Raw genomic sequence first — 23425 nt, forward strand, 5'->3', positions numbered from 1 at the left:
AATGTTTTAACATCAAATTTGATATTCTGATTAGTGTTTGTGGCAGAACATGGGGACAGTGTAAATTTGTAGTATTTACCCCCAGGAAGATCTTGATGCTCCTGGAACAAGTGAATCCCTTGTTTCCGCAAGGAACATTCTCAGTGATAACTCTGAAGCTGCCACTGTTCTGACCAGTGCCACAGTAGTCCTGAATAAGGCACAGACATATTATGCAATTACTGGACACCATTGTTCAAGTTATTTATAAAATAATGTTTTCTGCAATAGTCATTCAGTTTATTCACATGCTGGATTTACATTGAGAGTGTATGCTAGGCGCACTGAGGGAGGCCGTGGACTGATGAGCATCAGAGATGGCCCCCAAAGATGAGCTGCTAAGTGAACGCAACAGTGCATAACAATCTGTAAATACTATTTACAACTTCTTAGGATGACGTTATTCTTTTATCCCACTCTTTTGTATATATACTTGTTGTTTTGAATTTGCATTGCACTTGTTCAATACTCTATCCACTTTATTGATGCTGCTGTATATTGGAATTTCCCCTCGTGGGACTAATAAAGGAAAATTGAATTGAATTGAATTGAATTGAATTGAATTGAATTGAATTGAATTGAATTGAACTGAATTGAACTGAATTGAATTGAATTGAAGCGAAGCGAAGCACAGGTCTACCACACCAGACAAGTCCCCAGGTGCAGGCTGTGCAAAGGTGCCCCTGAGACAGTTCAGCACATAGAAGCAGGGTGTAAGATGCTGGCAGGAAAAGCGCACATGGAACCCCATCACCAAGTGGCAGGCATAGTGTACAGAAACATCTGTACTGAGTATCCGTTGGGAGCCCCAAGGTTAAAATGGGAGACACCTCCTAAAGTGGTGGAGAATGACCGAGCCAAGAAGAAGTGGGGATCAAAGGCAACAGTGATACCAGTGGTAATCAGAGCACTGCGGCTGTGACCCACAAACCGAAACAGTGGCTTCAGCAGATTCCAGGAACAGCATTTGAGGTCTCTGTGCAGAAGCGCAGTCCTTGGAACAGCTAAGATACTACGCAGGACCCACAAACTGCCAGGCCTCTAACAGAGGACCTGAGCTTCAGGAAAAAGACACACACCACCCCTGGAGGGGGGTGAGAGGGGGATTTTTTTTTCAACATATATAGTATATAAGATCTGCAGACAACAGGCTGCATGCTGCTCACTGCTAACTCCTCAGCGAGGAAACCAATTTTACTATGTCTTGCTTTGTGGGCGACTGTGGCTCAAGATGTCATCGACTCGATCTGTCAACTCCCTGCCATCGGTGTGTGAGTGTGTGTGAAAAGTTAAAAGGTTGCAATAAGCAGGTGGCCTAGTCAATGTATGAATGTGTGTGACAGGGTGAATGCAGACTTGTGTTGTAAAAGCGCTCTGAGTGGTCATCAATACAGTCCATTTATCATCTTGTGTGCAAAACTACTCTCAGTGTGTGTAGCATGAAATCAGATAATATTTTTTTGGTTTAATCACTGTACATCTGTCCACCTGTCACTTTACCTCTAAGAGTGTGTATTCACACTGTCCATTGAAGACAAACCTCCTATCATCAAATGTGGTGTAGTGACCATCGCCATAGAGCTGACAAGTTGCATCGCACTCATATTCAGTGCATGTGAACTTCCCTGCACTGCAGTAGCTGTGGAGAGACAGACCAGACACAAACTTGTATTCATGCGAATCTGTGTAAAAAAAATCATTAAATAGGAAAAATCATTAAAAAGGATTTTTTTTAATACCAATGTATGCCATTTCCAAACACACAACTACAGCATACATTTTCAGCAGGGAATATGCATGGAAAATCCAGATGTGCTATTTTATCACAGATTGTTCAAGCTGAATATAATTTATTAGTGAATTGTGAAGTTATTGGAGAGGATGTGATAAAAAAAAAACATTCCTCTTAGTAATATGTTTTAGTTTCGCCATATATTAAAGGATTTCTGAGGGCAGTTTGTTTGTAGGGCAACCTCTGTGAGAGAAATGTTTAGCGTGTGCATATCCATGTAGGTACATACTGTACTAGTGTGTATCTTAAGCACTGTACAAACCAAGTGTTGCAGTCTACAGTCAGCGTCTGTCCAGACTGGTAGGTCTCTCCATTGTGCACACAAGGACATTTGGTCTCGTTGATACAGCCTCCTGCTTCATCTAACACCATGCCATCAGGGCACATGCAGCCTGATACACAGCCGTTACTTATCTGTATCCAGACAAAGTAGAGGGTGAAAAGAGGATGTCAACAAAACACGGACTGTGCTTACTTGTCATGTGTATGTCTTGTGTGATGGGAGTGTGAGTGTGTGAATGCTATGCTGTACTTACACAATTTTCCTTCAGATTACTGCAGCTCCTCTGACACTCAATCCCATTGGTCTCAGACAGCAAACTGAGGCAGTTGTGGAAAACCATGGGGGGAACGCATTGTGTTGAGGCTGAATTATAAATAACAAATTCATGACAAATCATGTTATGATCATGTCAAATTTCCCAAAGTCATATGCATAATTCCTTCCACAATTATCACACTTTAATGGGTTTAACAATGAATGACTATAAATTCAGAAGTTCAGCATGATAGTATTCAAACCACATATGGTTTACATTACAGAATTATGGGGATTTAAGTATGTCCATATGTTAATACCTACATTGTATTTGCATCCCCCCTGCACAGCTGAGAACTCCATTATTGCAGGAGCTGTAAGAACAGATACGAGGGGATGTGATCAGCTGGCATCCTGACATCATTCTTTTTCCATCATCCCTCTTAATAACATACTGTGATGTTGTAGACTGGCTACAAAGTGTTCTAGCTTGCCTTTGGACTGTCTCCTTGTTGTTTTTTGACCAATTTTTCCTTTGTGACAAAATGCTAGTTGTACTGGTGCTTTCACATCATGGCAGAATTAGTAGAACGAAAAAAAAAAAAGTAAATTTTTTCCAACTTGGGAGTGTTCACACATTAAAATCTGGTTACTCTCAATGCTCTCTTTGTAGTCATACCAGATAAATGAAAATATATGCTGAGTTTTTTTTTAGTTTTTTTTTTATCATATTACACATTTGTGACAAGTGACAACAGACACAAGCAAACTGCATATAGCACCTTTTTAATCAGCTAAACTGGACAAGTGCTAGGATACAATATATTTAGATAACTGCAAGTGATTGACTGATTGGTTTTGCTGCCATGCGAACATTATCTCCTCATCTCAAAATGCTTGCACAGAGCTACTAGTGGGGCTGTAGAGGCGTGTCTCCATTACAATGGCTCTTCCAGAGATAACTGTATACCTAACATTCACCGTTTCCCCATCTTGTTTAGTGTCTGAATTCAAAGTGTAAAATGTATGCTCTGTAATACACTAAAGTGGAACAACAATGTCTTATCCATAATCTCAATTTATAGCTCACTATAAAGTAAACTAACTGATGATGTCACTGTACTGCACTCTCTATTTACCATGTGGTGCCATCTTTGTTCAGACGCCCTCCAGCAGGAACAATGGTGTCTCTAATATAGCAGGGACAGCTCTCACTGGGCACACACTGCTTCTCCTCGTTCATGTAGGTTCCTTCGGCACAGCCACAGCCATCCACTGTGGTGAACCTGGTCTGACAAGAGAAGTCAGCCTGGCTGAGGGAGCGGCAGGTACGGCCGCAGCAGGTCATGTTGTAGTCATACACCAGGCCTGGTGAACATGCACTGAATGTGCCTAGTGGGAGAGATAAAAGTTGAATGGTAGAATGAGACGTTATCTGTAGAATCAGATTTTTTTTATGTAGGTTAATTGTTTGTTGTTTCAGATAGCCAGACCAGGCATTTGATTAGTAGTTACCAGAAGCATTATTATAGTTCTTTTTTTTGTGACTTATTAGCATTATTATTGTTGTTAGTGGATATATATGTGTTTTATGCAAATGTTTCTTTTGTATTCACTATATTGCAACATTGGTATATTAACTAGCATGCTCTTAATGTGGGATGAAAATGTGAAAGAGGTGGCTGTGTCTGATAATATGGTCAAACAACAGATTGCTGGTGATCGACTAGATTGATTTTGAGTTGTGTGCAACACACACTAGGCAATTCAAAGTGCTTTACAGAAGCATAAAAATCATACATTTTGATTAGAAGAAAACAAAAAAATTAAAATAAAATACAATTAAAGGAAAATTAAAAACAGACACCAGTAAAAGACAATAATTTAGCATTGTTCTTAGCAGTCTTCCTATTCTTTGCATAACGGTCTACAGACCACCCCAATATTCACCCTCTTTTATCAGCGAATTCTCTGAATTCTTATCAATCATTCATACCACCTACAATAGGATTTTAATAGTTGGTGATTTTAATCTACACATTGACAACAACTCGGACCCAGTATCCAGAGAATTTTTAAACCTCTTAAACTGTCTGGATTTTAAACAGCACGTTACGCAGCCGACCCACAGCAGGGGGCACACCCTGGACCTGATCATAACTTATGGCCTGTCCGTGGGTGTGTCCTCTGTCGTGGATCTGGCTGTGTCCGATCACTTCTGTGTGTTTTTTAACATTGCCAGTTTTAATCAGCGGGAGGCACCAGTGAGAACAGTGAGGAAGCGCTACCTAACTCCTGAAGAGGCTGCAAATTTTATCCAGATTTTACAGAGCACTCCTGCAGAGATTTTACCAGCCCCCTGTGAATTTATCGTTGACAATTTTAATAGTAATCTGAAGTCAACACTGGACTCAGTGGCTCCTCTTTTAACAAAAACATTTAAGAAAAAACCTACACCTCTGTGGAGAAATGAAGAAATTAAGCAACTGAAAAGAAACTGCAGGAGTGCTGAGAGGAAATGGAGAAAATCAAAACTAACAGTCCACTATGAAATGGGCTGGGGGCCCTCTCAGTGTCGATGGCCCCCTAAGGTGGCTTATTCCTTGCCTTGTCCATATGGGTGCGTGGGTGTGTGTGTGGGTGCGTACGTGCGTGTCTGTGACTCTCTATATGTCTATATATGTCTCTATGTATTTATTGGGGTGGGAGGGCTGGGTTTTCTTTTTCTTTTTTGCTGTTTTTAGCCTCTGTGAGGCACTTTGTGTTGCTTTTAAGTATGAAAAGTGCCATATAAATAAAGTTTGATTTGATTTGATTTGATAAACAAGGAATAATGAAATATGAACAAACAATACTGATATTGCACATTGATATGAATATGAACCATCAGTACTGACATTTCACATTGAATGAAATGGTCTTTGGTGTACTCCTGACTGGAGTACTGATAGTGAATAGTTTCCTATATTGCACAATGTGAGTGATATCAACCTAAGAGTTTTGTGTGTTTTTGTCAGTGGTCACTCTGATCTTCTTTTCAGCCAGCATCTGACTAGCTTTAGAGATAATATTTTTTCAATTTACATTTTCAGTATATTAAAATGTATATTAATCACATTTATATTAAAGTCATATCTATATCATATCATAAAATTATGCACAGCAGCTTTATAGTTGTATGAAGGCAGTGTGTGGGACTATTTATCTTTTACATAAAATAATTGAAAAACTGGAATGTAAGAAATTGTAGAAACTGAAGGTAACCGTAATGTTAGGAATTAAAGTAGATGTGAGAAATGCTATTCTGATATGTGTGAGTGTGCATGTGCACACACTTTATGCCTGTATAAGTCAGCAAGCTACTTTGGGCCCCACTGTCAACAAAGTCTGATTTAATGTCTAAAGTAAAAGGAAAATTTGTTGTTCCAACCTCATTTTGAGAGGGACCTGACCAAGTAATGCAAGACAGAGTGAATAGTTTATAGAGGAGAGTCCATTTATCTGTGCAACACTGGCTACAGCTTATAGGCTCAGCCTGAGCCACTGAAGTATAGCAAGAAGCCCACAATCATATAACTCTCATGCTTTTGGTGTGAGTTGTTTTCTTGAATTGCCTGCGAGCTTTCAGGTGGTTAAAAATATTGGGTCAGTTTCAGAATATGTTTGCCAGTGTGAGTCATAGATATGTGAGAGAGACTAAAATGACCCTTGAGCTACATGTACAGTCTTGCAAGTTTATTGTGTAACTTAGTGTCCGTGGTGCTGATGCAACTGTTATAATATTGCTATTTTAGGTATTTTGTTTCACATTAATAACCAGGCTTATTATTGAAAACAAAATGGTCTTTGGTGTTTTACCCACCACAGATTGTGTCCCTCCAGCCACTGAGTTGGACTCCTGCTGCCGAACAGGCATAGACATATGAGGAGACTGCAGCACACATGCAGTCCTCACTTTTCTCACAGCTACAGCTGTCATACATGCAGTTCTGTGAAGAGATACAGTTGACATGGACACATTAAGCAAGTACACTCAGTAGGTTAATTTGTCATTAGAGGTTTGTGTGTATGGACTTACAGCTTTGTATATGTGGGGGTCAATGACAGAGTGGCAAGAAGCAAACACTCCGTTGGGATCGGATAGTTTGGAGCACCAGAACTGGGCATATGTCTCTGAGACACAGTAACACAAAGAAATGAAATGGTTACAAAACCTCACATGACCTGAAAATGGCATGGGTAACTCTAAAATGTGGTATAGTATTGTATAGTTTCATTCATATGGTATGCTTTCAAATGATTGTTGTACCCTTGCTGATGTCCTGGCTACAGGGGTCTCCATAGGATGCCTTGATGTCAGGGCAGTTGGCTCTGGTTTTCCATGTGTTGCCGAATGCTGCAGCCGTTCCCTCCACCAGCCCACTAATCACCTTGAAGTCATCACACATTCTTTGGTTGAAGTTCCCACACAAACCTGTTGGATAAGGTGATACGTATTTGCACAGCTACATTTAACACTGTCAAGTATTACAAGCCAAAACACTTTTCCAGCACTTCTAAATATAACTGGTTAATTTGTAAATACTGTCAAATGCAAGATTAAGCTACATATAAAAATGTGCAGGATGCATTTTCCAGACACTGTAACAATAAGGAGGCATACCAGAGGTGGTTCCTTTGAGTGTAGTGTCAGCTGAGATGAAGACCTGCATCACAGGCGACAGCTGGACCATCACTGTTATGCCCACCTTAGTGCTTATGAGGATGTAGAAGGATGATGGGCTGAAGACACTCAGGTCCGCTGCAGTGTCAGAAGAGATTAAAAAACACAGTGTGTAGCAACTTGTTCAGTCATGGAAATATACACATTACTGTCAGATTATGGCCATTCTCATGTTCATCTAATCCCCTTTATGTGGATCTTGTTCATTTATGTGCATCTACGTCATCAATATAAATTCAAAATTATTTAAACATGTTTATTTTTTAACTAATGACAGAACTGACTCAGGGTCAGCATTTTTCAGCTGTTTTTTTTAACATTCTGCATGTCTTCTATAATGTAATTTCAAGTAACTCACATGTTAACAGTGGAAGATCACGTTTGATGTTTTGCACAAAGACTTCCCCAGAATCCATAATTTCAACAACCTGTCAGTTTGTGGAAAAATGCTTTTAAGATTATATGAAACAGTAGTACAACAGAACTCTTTGATTTTGTTAAACTTTTAAACATGCATTGTGAGGTGTGGTGTGAGGATTGCACAACTCTGTGTGCGTGCGTGCGTGCGTGCGTGCGTGCGTGCGTGCGTGCGTGCGTGCGTGCGTGCGTGCGTGCGTGTGTGTTTTGCGTGTTTGTCTGTGTCTGGAGCTTACCACAGATCTGTTGTATAAGGACAGAGTTACACCTTTGAGATAGGTCCTCATGTCATCCTGACTACTGGTGACCAGGTCCACCAGTACATAGTATAAGGAGTTATTACTATCCTGCAACAGACATTGGGACAACACATGAACTGAATGTATGAAAGATCAAAAACTGTTCACAGTAGAAAGAAATAGAGACATTACACTCATGTCACCACGCCACAAACTGACCTGTTTAGGAAACACTTAAAATATCTCTGCGCTTCTTTTCATCATGAAGCACATTCATCAAATCATCCATCCATCCATTTTCTATACCGCCTATCCCTGGGGGATTGCAGGGGGGCTGGAGCCTATCCCAGCTGTCAACAGGCGAGAGGCGGGGTACACCCTGGACCGGTTGCCAGTCAATCGCAGGGCAACACACATGACAAACAACCACAACACCTAAGGACAATTTAGAGTCACCAATTAACCTAATGAGCATGTTTTTGGTCTGTGTGAGGAAGCCGGAGTACCCGGAGAGAACCCACGCATGCACAGGAAGAACATGCAAACTTCGCACAGAAAGGCCCTGCCCGACCCGGGGATTGAACCGGCAACCTTCTTGCTGTGAGGCACGCGCACTACCTGCTGCGCCACCGTGCTGCAAGCCTCATCAAATCATATCATATCATGCATAATTAATTCTTCATGCAGATGATTTATCAATCCATGTTCCTAGTTTGTAATGGTGTAACCCTGGTTCCTACATGGTGATATACCAGCGGTGTTGCAGATTATGATGTGTGCTACCTTAGCCAGAAAGTAGGAGCAGTCTCCATGGAAGGTGTAGATTTTTCCATCGAAGGTGGTGATGTGAGCTCCTCCCTCCACAGAGCAGGTTCCTGGACAGTTCTCCTCTGTACACCTCCACTGACCACTCTCACACACACTGTCAGCACACACACACACACACACACACACACACACACACACACACACACACACACACACACACACACAATTTTTTGCAGCTCTGTAACCAGTGTTCAAAGTATGTCACTTTTTCATGATAATTGATCTAGTGAAAATAAAATACTACATGAATTATGCTATAATGCTTTGAATTTAACTTGCAAAATCTGTAAAGGGTGTTAGAATCTGCTATTCTGTCGGCCCTAGTGTTTTCCTTTTCCCCTTTTCCCTTACTGTTATTTGTCTTTCTGTCTGCTCCCCTGTCTGTCTGAGACCTCCACTCTCTGCTGGCTCCCACCTAATCACCTGCGCACCTGCTGCACAACAGGCTCATCAGACCGGCAGCACATAAGGTTGGCTCTCTGCATCACTGGTTGCCAGTTCGTTCTGATCTCTCCTCAGTCGTTCATTAATTCTCCGTGTGAATATCGTTGAAAGAAACTTTCAACTCAGAATTCTCTCCCAGTCATTGCTACTGTAAGACTGTGCTTGTGTTGGATTTTTGTTTTCTGTGCTTTTGGACTTCCACTTAAATGTGTTCTCTTTTTCAGTGCCATCCAGCCACGTCCAAAGTCTCGCTCTGCCTCAGCTATTCAGTTTTGCTACATTTTCTGCTCTGTTAGAGTTTGTTTTCTGAAAATATTTTTTGTTTCTTGTTAAAATATATTTCTTTGTTCTTTTATTTCTGCCTATCAGTCTGCATTATTGAGTCCAGTAAAACATTTAAAGGCTGTGCCTGAACAAAGGAAAGAGATTTTGCCTTTGCTCATTACATCGTTCGCTGCCAGAACATGTGTACACTGGAGTGAAATAGGCAGATTTGGTTGATTGAATGACTGAAGTATGTTTCATTCAGACTTCAAACTAATGGCAGAAGAACACTGGTCAGACTATTTCACTCCCTGCCGTACAAGCTAATATCAGTTTTTCAATGGTAACAAAACATGGGGAATGAAGATGCTGACATATGTCTCAGTGTATTTACTCAAGTACTGTATGTAAGTATAATTTAAAGGTGCTAGTACTTGAGTATTTCCATTTTCTGCCACTTTATACTTCTACTCCACTACATCTTGGAGGGAAATGTAGTTTTTACTGCACTACATTTATGTGATAACTTTAGTAACAAGAAGTAATTATAGTTCTGTAATAAGTATTATTCTGAAATGGGTAAAATCAGCACTTTTACTTTTGGTACTTTAAATATATTTTGATGCTAATACTTTTGTACTTTTACTTAGTAGTTTTTATAGAGTAGTACTGGTACTTTTACTTCACGATCTGAACACTTCCGCCGACACTGCTGCACACCAGAGGAGACAGGAATCCTGGTGTACTGTATAACTTATTTTAGCAGTACTGGTCTTTAAGTAGTGGTTTCAGTCAGGTCCAGACCTAGACCAAACGACAGCAGACTTCACTTCAGCCACAACTGATTATTCTAATTCTGTGAATTCAAGAGAAACACATTTAACTGCAATATACTAAATGGTTTGAAGAAACATCCTAACTCTAAATGTTCTAAAGCATTATGTTAGCATATGTTCCTGTTATGGTTCTGGATTTGAGTTGAGTTTTCTCCTGTTTTATGTTTTGGAGCAGGGGTGGGCAAACTGTTCCACAAAGGGCTGCTGTGGCTGCAGGTCTTCTTTCCAACCAAGCAGCAGCACACCAGACTTGATTCATTCAATCAACTGATCTCACTCTTCAGACAGCTGATTGATCAAACTGTGAGCTCTTGATTGGTTGGAAAGAAAACCTGCAGCCACAGCGGCCCTTTGTGGAACAGTTTGCCCACCCCTGTTTTGGAGTTTCAATGTGTGTGTTTCGATTTACTTCCTGCCGTTGTCTCTGTCTCACCCCTGTTATTGTAGATTAGCTTCACCTGTCTCTCATTAGTCTTTGCTCTCGTGTATAATCAGGGTGTTTTCCCTCTTTCAGTTGTCAGGTCATCTACATTTGGTCCCTTGTCCTCCGTTTGTTACTAGTGTTCCTTGTCTGTATTTCTGCCTGTGCTCCTTGTGCCATACCACATTGTTATTAGATTGCTTAATTGTATTTTCCCTTATTCTTGGATTTTGCCCAGGCCTGCTCCCCCAGTTTTTGCTACCTGCCTGTTTCATTTACTGGAATCAGCTTTAATTATTAAAGCTCATCTTTTGTTTCTTCAACCTGTTTTGAATTTGGCTGCTTTTGAACTACCAAACATAACAGTTTTCCCTTTTCGCTATTAAAGTGACTAATATCAAGGATGGATTCACATTTAGTTTGCTGTAATTAAATTAAGACAAGTTTATCTCCCCAATAAACATTCACTTTACTTGTGAAAGTAGGTAAAACTATGACGTTTTTTCACACATCATAAAAGATGATATAAACTGGAAAGATATGAACGCTAATTAGAGAATTTGACCAAATAAAATGAATGAATAACACATTAAAGTAAAAAACATCAGATAAAAAGAATGCTTATTGATGAATATCAGCGGTTACTTTTATTTATTAAGATGAAGTTCTCATCTTACCAGGATCCACAGTTGGAAGAGTAGGAGTCTCCTGATTTGTAGAATGTCTTGTTGTGCTGACAAGGACACTGATCCATTGTAATACAGCCAGTTCCACTAATATCATCAAAGACCAGTCCTGAGGCAGAAAGGAAGGAGAGATCATAATTATTACTGTCATACTCCATGTCTGTACATGAGACGTGAACAGGGGTGGGGCGTGCGGACAGGCAAGCTAGGCAGTGGCTTGGAGCCCCCGGCCACGAGGGGGCCCCCCGGCGACTTATTTACAACAACGATTACTGATAATCCCGGGCTTTCAGGGACCTCTGTTGGTCCCTGGACCTCATTTTGAGAACCACTACTTTTTTCAGTATTCATCTCAAATGTCCCGGAAATTGTGCATTTATGCGTGCAAAAACCAAATTTTTGCAGCATGCACAGGTGGGTTGGGGGCCCCAGGGATTTCTTGCATGGAGCCCCAAGAGACTCGAGCAACGCCACTGGAAGTGAATGAGATTGTGTGTGCTCGCAGTCTCATGACTGCAGTGTAAAATGTGTGTGGATACCGTTGGGGCAGCTGCAGCCATCATGGCAGGGGCTGTCACATGTCTGGCTGGCATAAAGGTTGGAGCAGCTGTTAGGACACGCACTGCTACACTCTGAGTATTCCATGTTGTGTGGACATTTCTTGTCTGTGGAGACAAACATCTTAATGGCGCTGTACCAGTTACAGTCAAACGATTCTGCAAAACATGAGGCAGACAATACTGCAGCTTATGCCTGTGATTCAGGGCCATAACATTCAAGTGAACCCTTACAGCAAAAAGTTGCATTCCTCCATTGTGGAAGTGTGCGACCTGCTTGGACACACTGTCTGGAGAATGCTGAGATGGTCTGGCAGAGGATGGAGTCATTGTTGTTCTTAGAGTTGCACATATCATAAATACAGGCTTTCCTGAATGGTTCTACATCCAGAACTGTTTGGCAACTGCTGAATTGAGCGCTGGTGAAGATCTGGTCACAGACTTGCTGAAAAACAAAAAAAAACAACAAACAAATCCAGTTTGTAGTCGTAACAATCTCCAGATGAATACATGATTTCTTTTGCTCACACACTATTTCTAACAACATAGTTAAGTGCAGGAAAGTGTGAGCTTGGTGGGAAATTCAACCTTTATTTTAAAATGTTAAAAAAATCACTGACTATGGGGCCACTTTGGAAGTGATGTATGATGGCATCTTGCCATTAAGGGCTTTATAAATAAACAGAAACCAATGCCTGTCACGTCTTACTGTTAGAGATGCCCACCCAACCTTCATACAAGATGCAATGAGTCGAATAACTGTCACCAGTAATTCATCTTTGTGCAGAGTAATAAAAGATAACAAGAGTGGAGGTGGATGTGTGTCTATTGCCAACAACATCACCCTAATCCAAAACAATTATCTGCTTACTCCTGAGCAAAATTAGATGTTTCTGTGCAAATATCCAAAGTCCGAGCTGAAATTTCAACAAAGGATTTTGCTAAGTTGTTTACACTAGGGCTGTCCCGATCCGATCACGTGATCGGAAATCGGGACCCATCACGTGACTGCAGACTCGATCGGATCGGACGTTATGTCCCGATCAGCTATCGGATAAATAATATATATACATATGTATATTTATTGTTATTTTTAATCACATTTACAATATATTGGCTAGTCATTAAAAATAAATGAGAGTAAAATAGTATTTATTAACTACCAACGTTTACAGGCCGGGTCTGTGTCTGTGACCGACGCCAGTGAACAGCGCATGCGCGGAACGCGGCAGCACGCAGCAGTTTGTTTGGAAGCTGTGGCGCGTCCATGCTGCTACTATGTCTGCTGTGTGGAAATATTCCAAAGTGAACGACGAGAACATTTGCGCTGGCTCAAACGCTAGTTGGTAACCGAGGCAACAGAAACTCAGAACATACGTTGTTTCCCAGTTTATTTATCACAACGGCAAGACAGTAGAGGACACACAGAAGCGGTAAGAGGTGCACTTGCCCTCTGAAATGATACTTTGTATCACGTAACATAACATCAAGCAATCATCTCACTTCCCTCCACTGATTAGGCCTAATATAACAGCTGCGGCCGACCGAGCTGCAGGTTCTGTGGCCAGAGCCGGTTACCTTGGCAACGCGTCACAACGAGAGATATTAAATAGTCCACTCAGCCGCTTCTTGTGAAAAACTTACGATTTTAACGAAAAAAAACAAACAAAAAAACAAACAACATTAAAGAATTAATAATTGATTTAACATTTATTTCTTTCGTAAGTGACCATGATATAAGTGGGATAATGCCCTTCGAGGTGTCCATTATCATGTGTCATTCATTTCTGATAATGGACACCTTCGGGCATTATCCCTTACTTAATGTTGCACTATTATTCCTGATTATGTTCTCACTCTGATCTGAATGGACTCTCATTTTTATGCCAGCCCCCACCGCTGCACTGAATGTAACAAATATTCCACCTACAGTGTTCAGCACTCAAGCCTCTGGATAATTAAAAGCCAGGAAAATTAGCTAGCTACTAAACAATATTGAGTGATAAAGAAACTGTATTACTTATTAGAGTTACTACTTGAATATTCCAAAATATTCTAGTGATTTTAGAAATTATTCCGTTTTTGGAAAGAAATTCTTGTTAACGTCTTTGATAGCTAATGCTCAGTTATAAATAATATATTTTTCATGTAGTCTACTTGTAGCAGAGTACTTTTACAACATGGTATTAGTACTTCTAAACTCACATTTTTCAGCCTTGGTACACATAAAATAAGGCATCTGATCAGTCACACACATCACCTCAAAATGGAAATGTGTTTGGGGTATGATAAAGAGTGAAGCGTTACCTCATTCCCACAGTCAAGGACTGGTTTGAACACAGGGTCCTCGCAGCTCTCTGTCGGCCTGTTTGCCTTGTAGGTCTCAGCGTAGTCTCTCACAGACTGCGCCACTCCTATGGAACAGTACAGTCAATCACACAGCAATGGTAATGGTGTGATTATTAATCCAAGTGTCTTGCAGTTCAGTAAAAACTTGTAATGCATCCTTTTTGAGTAATATTGCAACCAAAACTTCTTGCAATAGCCACTAGCACCAGGAACTTCGAATCTTGTTTGGTTTTTTTTTTTGCCCAAGGTCTAAACTCAGGCAGTTTTTCTCTAATTGTAGAGCTCCCACCAAGCTGCATACATCAAAGGGACAATTATATATATTAGGCCAGGGTGGTTCAGTTCAGGAAACAGTTAGAAGGGGTTTGCTGAGTATGCAGAGTGAACCTACAGTATATTTGGTTGTAAACTCTCTCCAGTAATGCAGAGGTTGGATCATTTTTAACATGTCTACTAAGAAGTGAGGCAGGCCAGCAACAAGCCCGTTGACACTGAAGATTTTCATGTCTGACACTTTGAATACACAAAAAACACTCATGTGACATTGAGGCAGTATCAAAGGAAAAAGACACAGATGAATCCACACTGACACCAGGCTGGAGCTGCTGCCAAAGGTCACGCTTATAGAGTAAATCCAGACCTGACTGACATGACATGAGTGCTTATACATGCAATTATTTTGGGATTCATACGTCAATTAATAATTTAACCCAATAAACTAGGTACATTTTTACTTTGATATCAAAAGTATTGATTTTATTAATCAGTGTTTAAAAAGATCCAATTAAATCCACTGCAATTCGTGAAAAATTCAAGGAGACAGAGGACATATTTGGGTCACTGCCATTAGTCACAGCATGGCTAATATCATGGAGACACACAGTAGCCTTCTGCTCCTCACTGAATGGTGTCAATGTAAAATCAGTCCTTGTAGGCTGTATACCAGTTTCCTTTCAGTGTCAAATAGAAACACAACTACAATCTACAGTACATTTTTAATTTCTGATGCTGAAAAGGTTCTTACCGTCTTTTATGAACTCAGATACACCATCGAAGTTTCCACAGAGTCCACATAAGTGGTTCTGATATTTGTCTGATATTTCAACCTGTAAACACACCCCAAACATATGGTAGTTACTAGCAAAATCATAACTTAGTAATTACTTAGTAATTATTTAATAAAGCAGGTTTTTAAGATTTCAGCACATTATTAATAAAAGTTTGACATTTGTCATTTCTTTGTATGTAATCCATTTGGGAATTTGAGCAGATCCTACTCAGATTCACATCAGTCTGTGCTCTTTCTGCAGTGACTAGAATTTCAAAAGCTGAACAAAGGCTCATTTTCCAGAAAGAGTTAAATCCTGTGGAGAACCTCAGTGTGCAACGTGCTGTGTGGGAGCTCTGAAATGGGTAATCTTTTGGCTTTAGCTGTGTTTGGTTTGAGTAGTCATTGCAGGAGAGTCAGTAAAGTTTAGTCAGCAAAAAGCAAAGATATTTGTAATGTCAAGTATCAACTCTAAGATCCAATACTGTGACTACTGCCTTATGGTAGCCAGCCCAGTGTAATATTAGGAGCTATTAAGCTATGGAAAATGGCTCCCACGAAACATCAACAAATGTAAATCTATTTGCATATTTTTAAAATCTTGAAATTCTAATTGTAATTCTAATTCTATGACTCTCATGAGGAAATCCCTCAACATCCTCAGAGAGTAATGCACTCAGCCACGTATTTACAGAAGCAACATTTGCATTGTGTTTTTCAGGCCTGCCTTATTTATATTGTTTGCTTATCTTTCCAGGACATATCCTACAAACTCATCCAGTGACTCACTGCTGTTGTGGAGAGAGCTTTGATCAATATTTGTCAGCTGCAGAGCTTATTTCTTTTTAGCCTGGTTTTACTGCCTCAAATCAGATCTCAGGGACATTTGAAGTTGGGCCAGGCGCCAAGGAAAAACTGATTTTGGAGTTAATAGTGCCATTAATATTGATATTGATTGATATGTTTTAAGACTGTGACGTGTACAAACGTTTCTTTTAATCCTGTAAGTCTGTTTTTTTATGTGAATTGCCATAAATCTGGAGGACACAAATTTAGACAACATGCAGTACAGCAACATAAACAAATATTAAACATTTAAACACAAATATAAAAATTTAAATACTCATAGCTCACAGTTCATAGCATCTCATTAAAGTTATCCATCAGACAGACAGCGTATTACAGTGCCACAGTGCTGCTAACTACTGAAGGTTCTAACTTATTAACTAAAAGCAAATTTACTGCATTAATTGAAAATAAAATGAAGTGAAGAGGAATGTTTGACTGCACTGCACCAGGGGGAGTGGATACATCCGCCCTAAACACAGCTCCAGCTCTTTACTTTAAAGGTGGTAGTTATCAGTGGTAATTATTCCTGCCTTTGTCATACTGTTCTATTAAAAAAATGTATTAAAAAAGCATAGACTCCTGCTCACCACCAATCTTAATCTAACCTATTCCGTATACAAACAATTATGAGGTTACTACTTTATGAGCTGACTAAACTACACTGACTGTGTGAAAGTACACCTGAACACAAAACTGAGGATAGATGTGTGTGTATATGTGAGGGTGTGCTTCATACATCCAGGGCGTCATCTAGGTTCCAGGTAGCCCTAAATCCCAGTTTAGCTTCGACAGTGATACTATAGTTGGTCCCCTTGATAGTCATCTCGAATGTGATGTATGGCAGAGACTCCCTGCAGTTATTGTGAAAATGAGACAGAAAGCAACAGCTTACACATGATTCTTCCAATGTGGGTAATAACTATATCCTCTTTGAATGACAGTCAAAAATGATAAAATAACAGTAAGTCATAAGGCACGTTTGTAAGGAATTCAGCTTCACCTGGAAAATGGGAAGAGAGCAGCTGAGGGAAGTGGCTAAAGGCTGTAATCATGTTAGCCCCCAGCCTTTCCTCAATGATACTGGAGGTCAGACAGAAATGTAGAAACTCTAGATAACTTTGTCATTTGCCACTTGCTGTTGCAGAAAGTGCCTCAAGGTGGTAATGATGGTAATTAGTTAATGTAAAATGAACAAACAACAAAAAACAGCTAAAAAGCTTGGCAGAGGTGGGCATTTATGACCTCAGTGCTATGACTGATGTTTAGTCAGTGTTCATAGACATCGAACATTTTGATTTTGAATTCTGGTTTAAATTATGACAATACAGCCCTGCGATCGGCTGCCGACCGGTTCAGGGTGTACCCCGCCTCTCGCCCAGTGACAGCTGAGATAGGCTCCAGCCGCCCCCCCCCGCGACCCCGAAAGGGATAAGCGGCATAGAAAATGGATGGATGGATTATGACAATACACAAAGAACGACTGAGGTTCTGAGCAGTTTGTTTACAGTAAGACAACTTCTCAAAGTACACAGTCTGACTTTACTTTCCCATCATCCACACAGCCTTTGTTTGCATTTCACCTCACCACAGTCTAAAGATGAACTTGCAGCTTGAAACTTCCAGTCTGCCATTGTGTCCATTTTTTGGTGCTGCCACTGGGGGCACTAAAATCATCCATTTCCAAACCTTATCAATAAGTTTTAATGTTTAGACCTTTGAGGTGAAGCTGAATATAGACAAGATGAGTCACACTTTGAAATGTAGCACTGACAGTCTCATTAATGAGCTGCATGAAATAACTGTAATATTCCTTCTTACTCTGCATTTTAAGCTTTGACAGTCCTTCAGGCATTAAATATTATCATATTTCGGCATATTTTGGTTTTTCTGAGTCTCATTTAAGACCATCAAGGGGAAGTTAGATTTCCGTCTCCTCTCCTATGATGTTAAAGTGCAATACAACATACGACATTATTAGTGTTTCTCATACGAGTATTGGTAATAGTACTTTTATCGGCAGGAGGATTTTTTAAATTGATTTAAGGTTGATTTAATTGATTTAAGATTGAATGATTTAATTGACAAATAAATAAGCAAGTGGCAGCTAATTCTAATCTCCTCTAAAATATTGATGAGGCTTCGTCATTATAAAAGATGGCTTTCTGTGTCATTTGTGTGTTATTGCATTTAAATTGAACCTTTCTGTCTGCTGCAATATCTGCTCTTCTGTTGTAGCAAACACCAAAGACAAAGAAAGGAATGTCCAGCAGAGAAACAGTCTGCATCAGAGTAAAGCATCTTTCAAAGAGAGATGAAACTCTAACAAAACATCATCCCTTGTTTTGATGAAATACTAAGTATTTCAGTGATTTATAACCAATAAGATTTCATTCACTCTCAGTTGAAGCACCGATTTTGGTTAGTGGAAAACTGAGGCATATCATACTGTAAACACCACATACTGTAGTTTACTACTTACATACTTCCAATTTGCAATATTATTTCTGTGTGTATTTTCCTCTTATACACTAACATGTAGATCTTTTTTGTCTTTTTTACCAAGTTGTTTCTTTTTCTTAATATTACCTTGACTATTCCACAATCTTTACATCTGGACCCTGTGGCAAAGTGCAGAGACACGCTTAGCTGGGAATCACTAATCTAACTATTTTAACTTTTATGTAAGAAACTAAAGCTTTAATCAATAAGTAAAACAAACAAACAAAAAACAACAGGATGAGATTGGAGAAAAAAAAAAAAGACTGAAGCTGAATGTCAGTTGGAACGTCTGTGTTTGGTGACTCCCAGTGCTATCAAAAATGTAACTGGTGCTTTCCACTGGGATTTTAACATTTTTCTACAAAAAAGTCTACACATTCATCTTAAGTAAATTTGGCTCTAAGAGTTTAAATTGTAGTTAAAGGATCTAAAACACTGTCTGCTCGCTAAAAAATTCAAGAATCTAAAAGCTGAAGAATGCCTTCACGAATGGTTGGTTGTAATGAAGAGGCTAAAGAATCTGAGCTCATTGTCGTCCTACTAGATTTTTAAGCTTTTAGCTGTATGTCTCACTCTTCCTCAGCAAATGGAGTCGACGGATGTGGGTAGGAGATAGAGATAGCTATCTTCATGACTGTTGAGCATCCCCTACAAAGCGTCCCGAACAAACTGTCAAACTCAACTCATCCTGCAATACTGCTGCACTGCATGGAAATAATTGATTAAAACAACATCAAAAGCGCAGTCTCAGTCTTTACAGAGCACATTAGACACAGTGTCTCAGGGATACATGCAGTTGACTGGTCTGGACTGAACTTACGCTTTGCCATTGACAGTTACTGAAGTGTCAGAGAGCTCCACCTGAAAACCTTGCACAACTATGATGATGTTGCTGATGGTGGTGGTGTTGTTGACCATCTTCCGCCTCACGTTTATGTTGAAAGTATCCAAGGAGTTCTTACAGTTCTTGACCATGACATGGTTACAGGTGGAAGGCAGCTGGAATAAATCTCCATCAAAGGTCTTCCAGTGACTGTTTCCCCAAGTCATGCACACTCGGCTGATGTGAGATGCATTAGCTACAACATTAACATATTAAAACATCAGTGTTTCAGAATAAAACCTCAGTTAATTGTACAGAGAAGAAATATATATATTTTTTTATTTTGGAAAAATTGTTTTCACAGTATGTCCAGTATGTCAGATATTCTGTATTAGCTTGTTCCAACAGTCACACACTGAATGACATTAAACCTAAGATGCTATATACTATTTGATAATATGGAACTATTGTAAATATTGTAAGCTCATACAAAAAAATCAAAACTCATACATATTCAGCATCTTTGAAAATGTCCTCCAAATGTTCAAACAATACTTGGCAGAATCATATGACTTTGTGTAGACTGTAATGGCAAAGATGATTGACCTTTTTTAATCAGCTATACTTCTCAAGCTTCGAATTAAAGTTTAGAGGTCAAAGAGATTATCAAGACACGATAAAACATCTAAATTCAAATTATTTGAGAGTGTTTTCTTTCCAACACAATACACCAAAATTAACCTCTGCTTAAAGAACAACATCCAGTGGTCCACTCTACAACCTGAGCCAATCATATGAGTGTATCCAGTGAGTGTGAAGCTGTAAGCAGTTTTCAGGTCATCACTCACCAGTCTGAGTGAGTGAGCCAACCAGCAGCATCAGACAGATGACCCATAATGTTGATTGGAGTCCTGTGGTCCCCATGTTGCTCCTCAGGACTGACCCACTATGAGAGGAATCACCTGGAGGACAAATCCCTTTATAACCTACCAGTCAAGGTGGAGCCACAACACTTCTTTCAGGTAAGAGAGAGAGAGAGAGAGAGAGAGAGAGAGAGAGAGAGAGAGAGAGAGAGAGAGAGAGAGCAGTAATTATTTGCCATCACTTCCATCACTGTGCTGAGCAGTTTGTCATTGACTGGAATATTGTCATTTTGGTCTGTTACTTGGTCATGTAGGCATTTGGAAGACTCTAAGGTCATGAGAAACTTCTACTGCCTGTCAAGATGTAGTAGCTTTTTATCCTGTCCTATCCTGTATCCTTATTCCTGTCACTCTTGTCAGTTGGTAGGGTAACCTAATCAAACCCGGTAGCTCCATTGAGGCCTGTGTCCGTGGTGGAAGAGCCCTTTCCTAAGTGGTCATAGATTGTGTTTGCCCTTTGCCTAAAACTGAGATAGGTGATGTGTTTTGTTGACCACAATGGATGTTACGTCTCATTTCACTGAGGTTATTATGGTGGCCGACAAGGGCAAACATGCTGCAAATGGCAAAATGCTGCAAACACAGGAATGATGCAAAGCCAAAAACACACAACACATAAAACAAATGCAACAGAAAAACGCTGCAAGAGAAAAATGCTGCAATCACAGAAACAAAGCAGAAGCAAAAACTTACAAACACACAAAACAAATGCGAAAGAAAAATTCTGCAAATATGAAGACACACACAACCCCAAAACAACTGCAAGAGACAAACGCTGCAAATTCACAAAATGGAAGTGCAACAGGCCATAGGGGGACTCGACCAGAGGGATGGACTGGTCCTGTAGGACCAGTCCATAGAGATATAAAGGTGCTGACGAGCTGTGGGGCCGTCATCTTGGACCGGTCACCCGCTCCACTCAGTGCTGTTTGGCAGGCGCAAAGAAGTAGCGTTTTGCCATTTGTGGTGCGTTTGCCCTTGTCGGCCACCGTAGGTTATGCCTGAAAGAAACATTAAGGCTAGAGCCATCAGAGAGTCACTAGTAGGTTTCTTTTCTCCGTTTGGGTTGCCAAAGCAAGTACAGCATGACCAGGGAACCAAATTTCTGCAAGGAGTTTTTCAAGATGTTATGTGTGACACGCAGTTTCATCTGCATATCATCCCCAGTCTCAGGGAGCTCATGAATGGGGTCCTGAGTGAAACTGTAAGAACTGGTATTTGTTAATTAGATTAAGGGTCCCTGAGGCTGACCCAGGAACAAGAGCTGCTTCCGTCTGAGGGAGCATTTCTCCTTGTTGAGTTTAACATCAGCTGATTCCTGAAGTACCTTCTTCAGCCAGGCATCATGTACCTCCCTTAAATCTCCATAGACAAGAATGTTGTCCATAAATGCCTCCACACTTTTCAACCCCTGCAACATTTTCATCATCTTCCTCTTAGCTTCGCAGTTACCTTGTCTGAAGTAGGGAGGATTTAAGTCTCTCTTTTCACTGATTCATTCAGGTTTTTCAGGTCCACATCTTGGCTTTGCTGGTGTCCTTCTTCAGAATAGGCACCATTGGTGCACACCATTCATCAGGCTGTGACACCTGCTCAAAAACACTGTTGTTCTCCGTTCTCTGTAGTTCCTCCTTGACTTTCTGCAGAATGGGAGTGTGCACAGAATATGAGTGAGCATTGTTCTTCAACAGTATTTTGACAGGTTCAGTTTTTAGTGTTCTTTGCTCCTTGCAGTTTCCAATGTTCTCTCTGGGCTTAGTGTGGAATGTATCCTCTGAGATGATGCTGATGCTGATGATGCTCAGTCCACTGTTCACTGGTCCTGTTTGCATTACACACTGACCCCTGCAGGTCTTTCCTGTGTTTTTTTTCCACATTTGCCACATTTCCTCCTCACTTTTTGTGCTTTAGCTTGCCTTGTGGTTTCCAGGTTTTCTTACGTTTGCACACAACCTACTGCTCTGACCCTACTGTCTCTCCTTGCATGCTTACATGTGTGATGACCTCCAGTTGTCTGACAGTCTATACTGTCTGTCCACCACTGCCAATCTGGCAGTCTAGTTTTCATTCAAGTGCATGATTCTTTGGTTTCTTGTTTACTGTGTTTTCTAATCACGGTTTTCTCTCAGACCCACTTCCTGGTTGAGGATGGTCTCATGAACATGAAAACACGAGTGACCCATCCTCCATCAGGTGCTGGCAATCTGGACTGTCGGAGGGAGGGATGAAGCAATGGGATTGTATTTAAAATTTGCTTTCTTTTGAGCCCTAATAAGAATATTATGTTGTCAAGTCATTGTACAGTCGGTAATTTATTGTTTCAGCCATTAGGTCTTACTTGTCCTTTGTGTCAGTATGTCAGTTCTGTTATACTATGCATATTAAAATTGAAAATAATTGTAGAAAAAACAACCAAAACTAGTTTGGGCCAAGTTTTGGTGTTTATGTTCTTATTGGTGCCTCAAGCCTTTCAGAGCTGCTGGCTCATAGTGATGTCAATATTAAACTTTCTGAAGCATTCAGGATTCCTGACTCACAGCGTCAGGAATAGGTTCATAACTAAAACCTTCAACTGAGAGTTAGTGCACATTAACATCTCCTTGTAAAACACATGTACAACAGATAACAGACAAATGATTCCAGGAAACAGAAATGTGCTCACACTCAAGTCTGACAACACAATGCCTCTCACCTTCTGGGCTTTTATGTTGCCAATATGGAAGCATTGCAACCTCAAATAATGTTACAGAGTGACACAGTGAGCACTGTGTGACAACGTTTAGCTTGCTTTAAGCAATACTGGTGGTGACTGAGTCTCCTCCTCTGGCCTTACAATATGTGTTCACTGCCGCTGATACCAGGTCCTGTTCATACTTGCTCCCTTCGACATCAAAAACTGTAGCCCTTACATGAAAAAATGCTGTGAACACCCCCTGGGGGTCTTTGGATCTTGCCAGAATCGTGCATGTACCAGAGTTAGACAGTACACTTGGAGCTTTAGGCCTGATGCAGTTTGGTTGATAGACAACAACTTCCAGACCAAACTGTTTGAAATGTCACCAGCTAAATGGCATTTTCCCATTTTGAAGCTGAGATGCAGTGACTTGAACACCACTGCTTCATGCACTAGTGTCAGGTACAGCATCACTA

General features: G+C 40.3%; 2 protein-coding genes across 2 annotated transcripts in view; both read right to left on the reverse strand.

The window, feature by feature from the left end:
- Positions 1 to 20282, reverse strand: part of LOC139331967 (mucin-2-like) — a 59393-nt gene extending 39111 nt beyond the window's left edge. Inside the window, exons 1-21 of the mRNA XM_070963583.1 lie at positions 20201 to 20282; positions 19350 to 19608; positions 16767 to 16881; positions 15158 to 15239; positions 14092 to 14198; positions 12019 to 12229; positions 11767 to 11892; positions 11219 to 11336; positions 8532 to 8670; positions 7746 to 7856; positions 7451 to 7520; positions 7033 to 7170; positions 6679 to 6843; positions 6448 to 6542; positions 6232 to 6358; positions 3509 to 3761; positions 2694 to 2743; positions 2368 to 2477; positions 2094 to 2245; positions 1540 to 1678; positions 80 to 190 (exon numbers count right to left, since the gene is read on the reverse strand). Coding sequence (XP_070819684.1) covers positions 80 to 190; positions 1540 to 1678; positions 2094 to 2245; positions 2368 to 2477; positions 2694 to 2743; positions 3509 to 3761; positions 6232 to 6358; positions 6448 to 6542; positions 6679 to 6843; positions 7033 to 7170; positions 7451 to 7520; positions 7746 to 7856; positions 8532 to 8670; positions 11219 to 11336; positions 11767 to 11892; positions 12019 to 12229; positions 14092 to 14198; positions 15158 to 15239; positions 16767 to 16881; positions 19350 to 19608; positions 20201 to 20276 — 2754 coding nt within the window. The 5' untranslated portion in view covers positions 20277 to 20282. The remainder of the gene's footprint in view (positions 1 to 79; positions 191 to 1539; positions 1679 to 2093; positions 2246 to 2367; positions 2478 to 2693; positions 2744 to 3508; positions 3762 to 6231; positions 6359 to 6447; positions 6543 to 6678; positions 6844 to 7032; positions 7171 to 7450; positions 7521 to 7745; positions 7857 to 8531; positions 8671 to 11218; positions 11337 to 11766; positions 11893 to 12018; positions 12230 to 14091; positions 14199 to 15157; positions 15240 to 16766; positions 16882 to 19349; positions 19609 to 20200) is intronic.
- A 1501-nt stretch (positions 20283 to 21783) lies between these two features.
- LOC139331973 (mucin-5AC-like) overlaps positions 21784 to 23425 on the reverse strand; it is a 30275-nt gene continuing 28633 nt past the window's right edge. The window contains exon 24 of the mRNA XM_070963595.1: positions 21784 to 21915. Coding sequence (XP_070819696.1) covers positions 21784 to 21915 — 132 coding nt within the window. The remainder of the gene's footprint in view (positions 21916 to 23425) is intronic.

Source organism: Chaetodon trifascialis, chromosome 1 (genome assembly GCF_039877785.1).
Source record: "Chaetodon trifascialis isolate fChaTrf1 chromosome 1, fChaTrf1.hap1, whole genome shotgun sequence".
NCBI lineage: Eukaryota > Metazoa > Chordata > Actinopteri > Chaetodontiformes > Chaetodontidae > Chaetodon > Chaetodon trifascialis.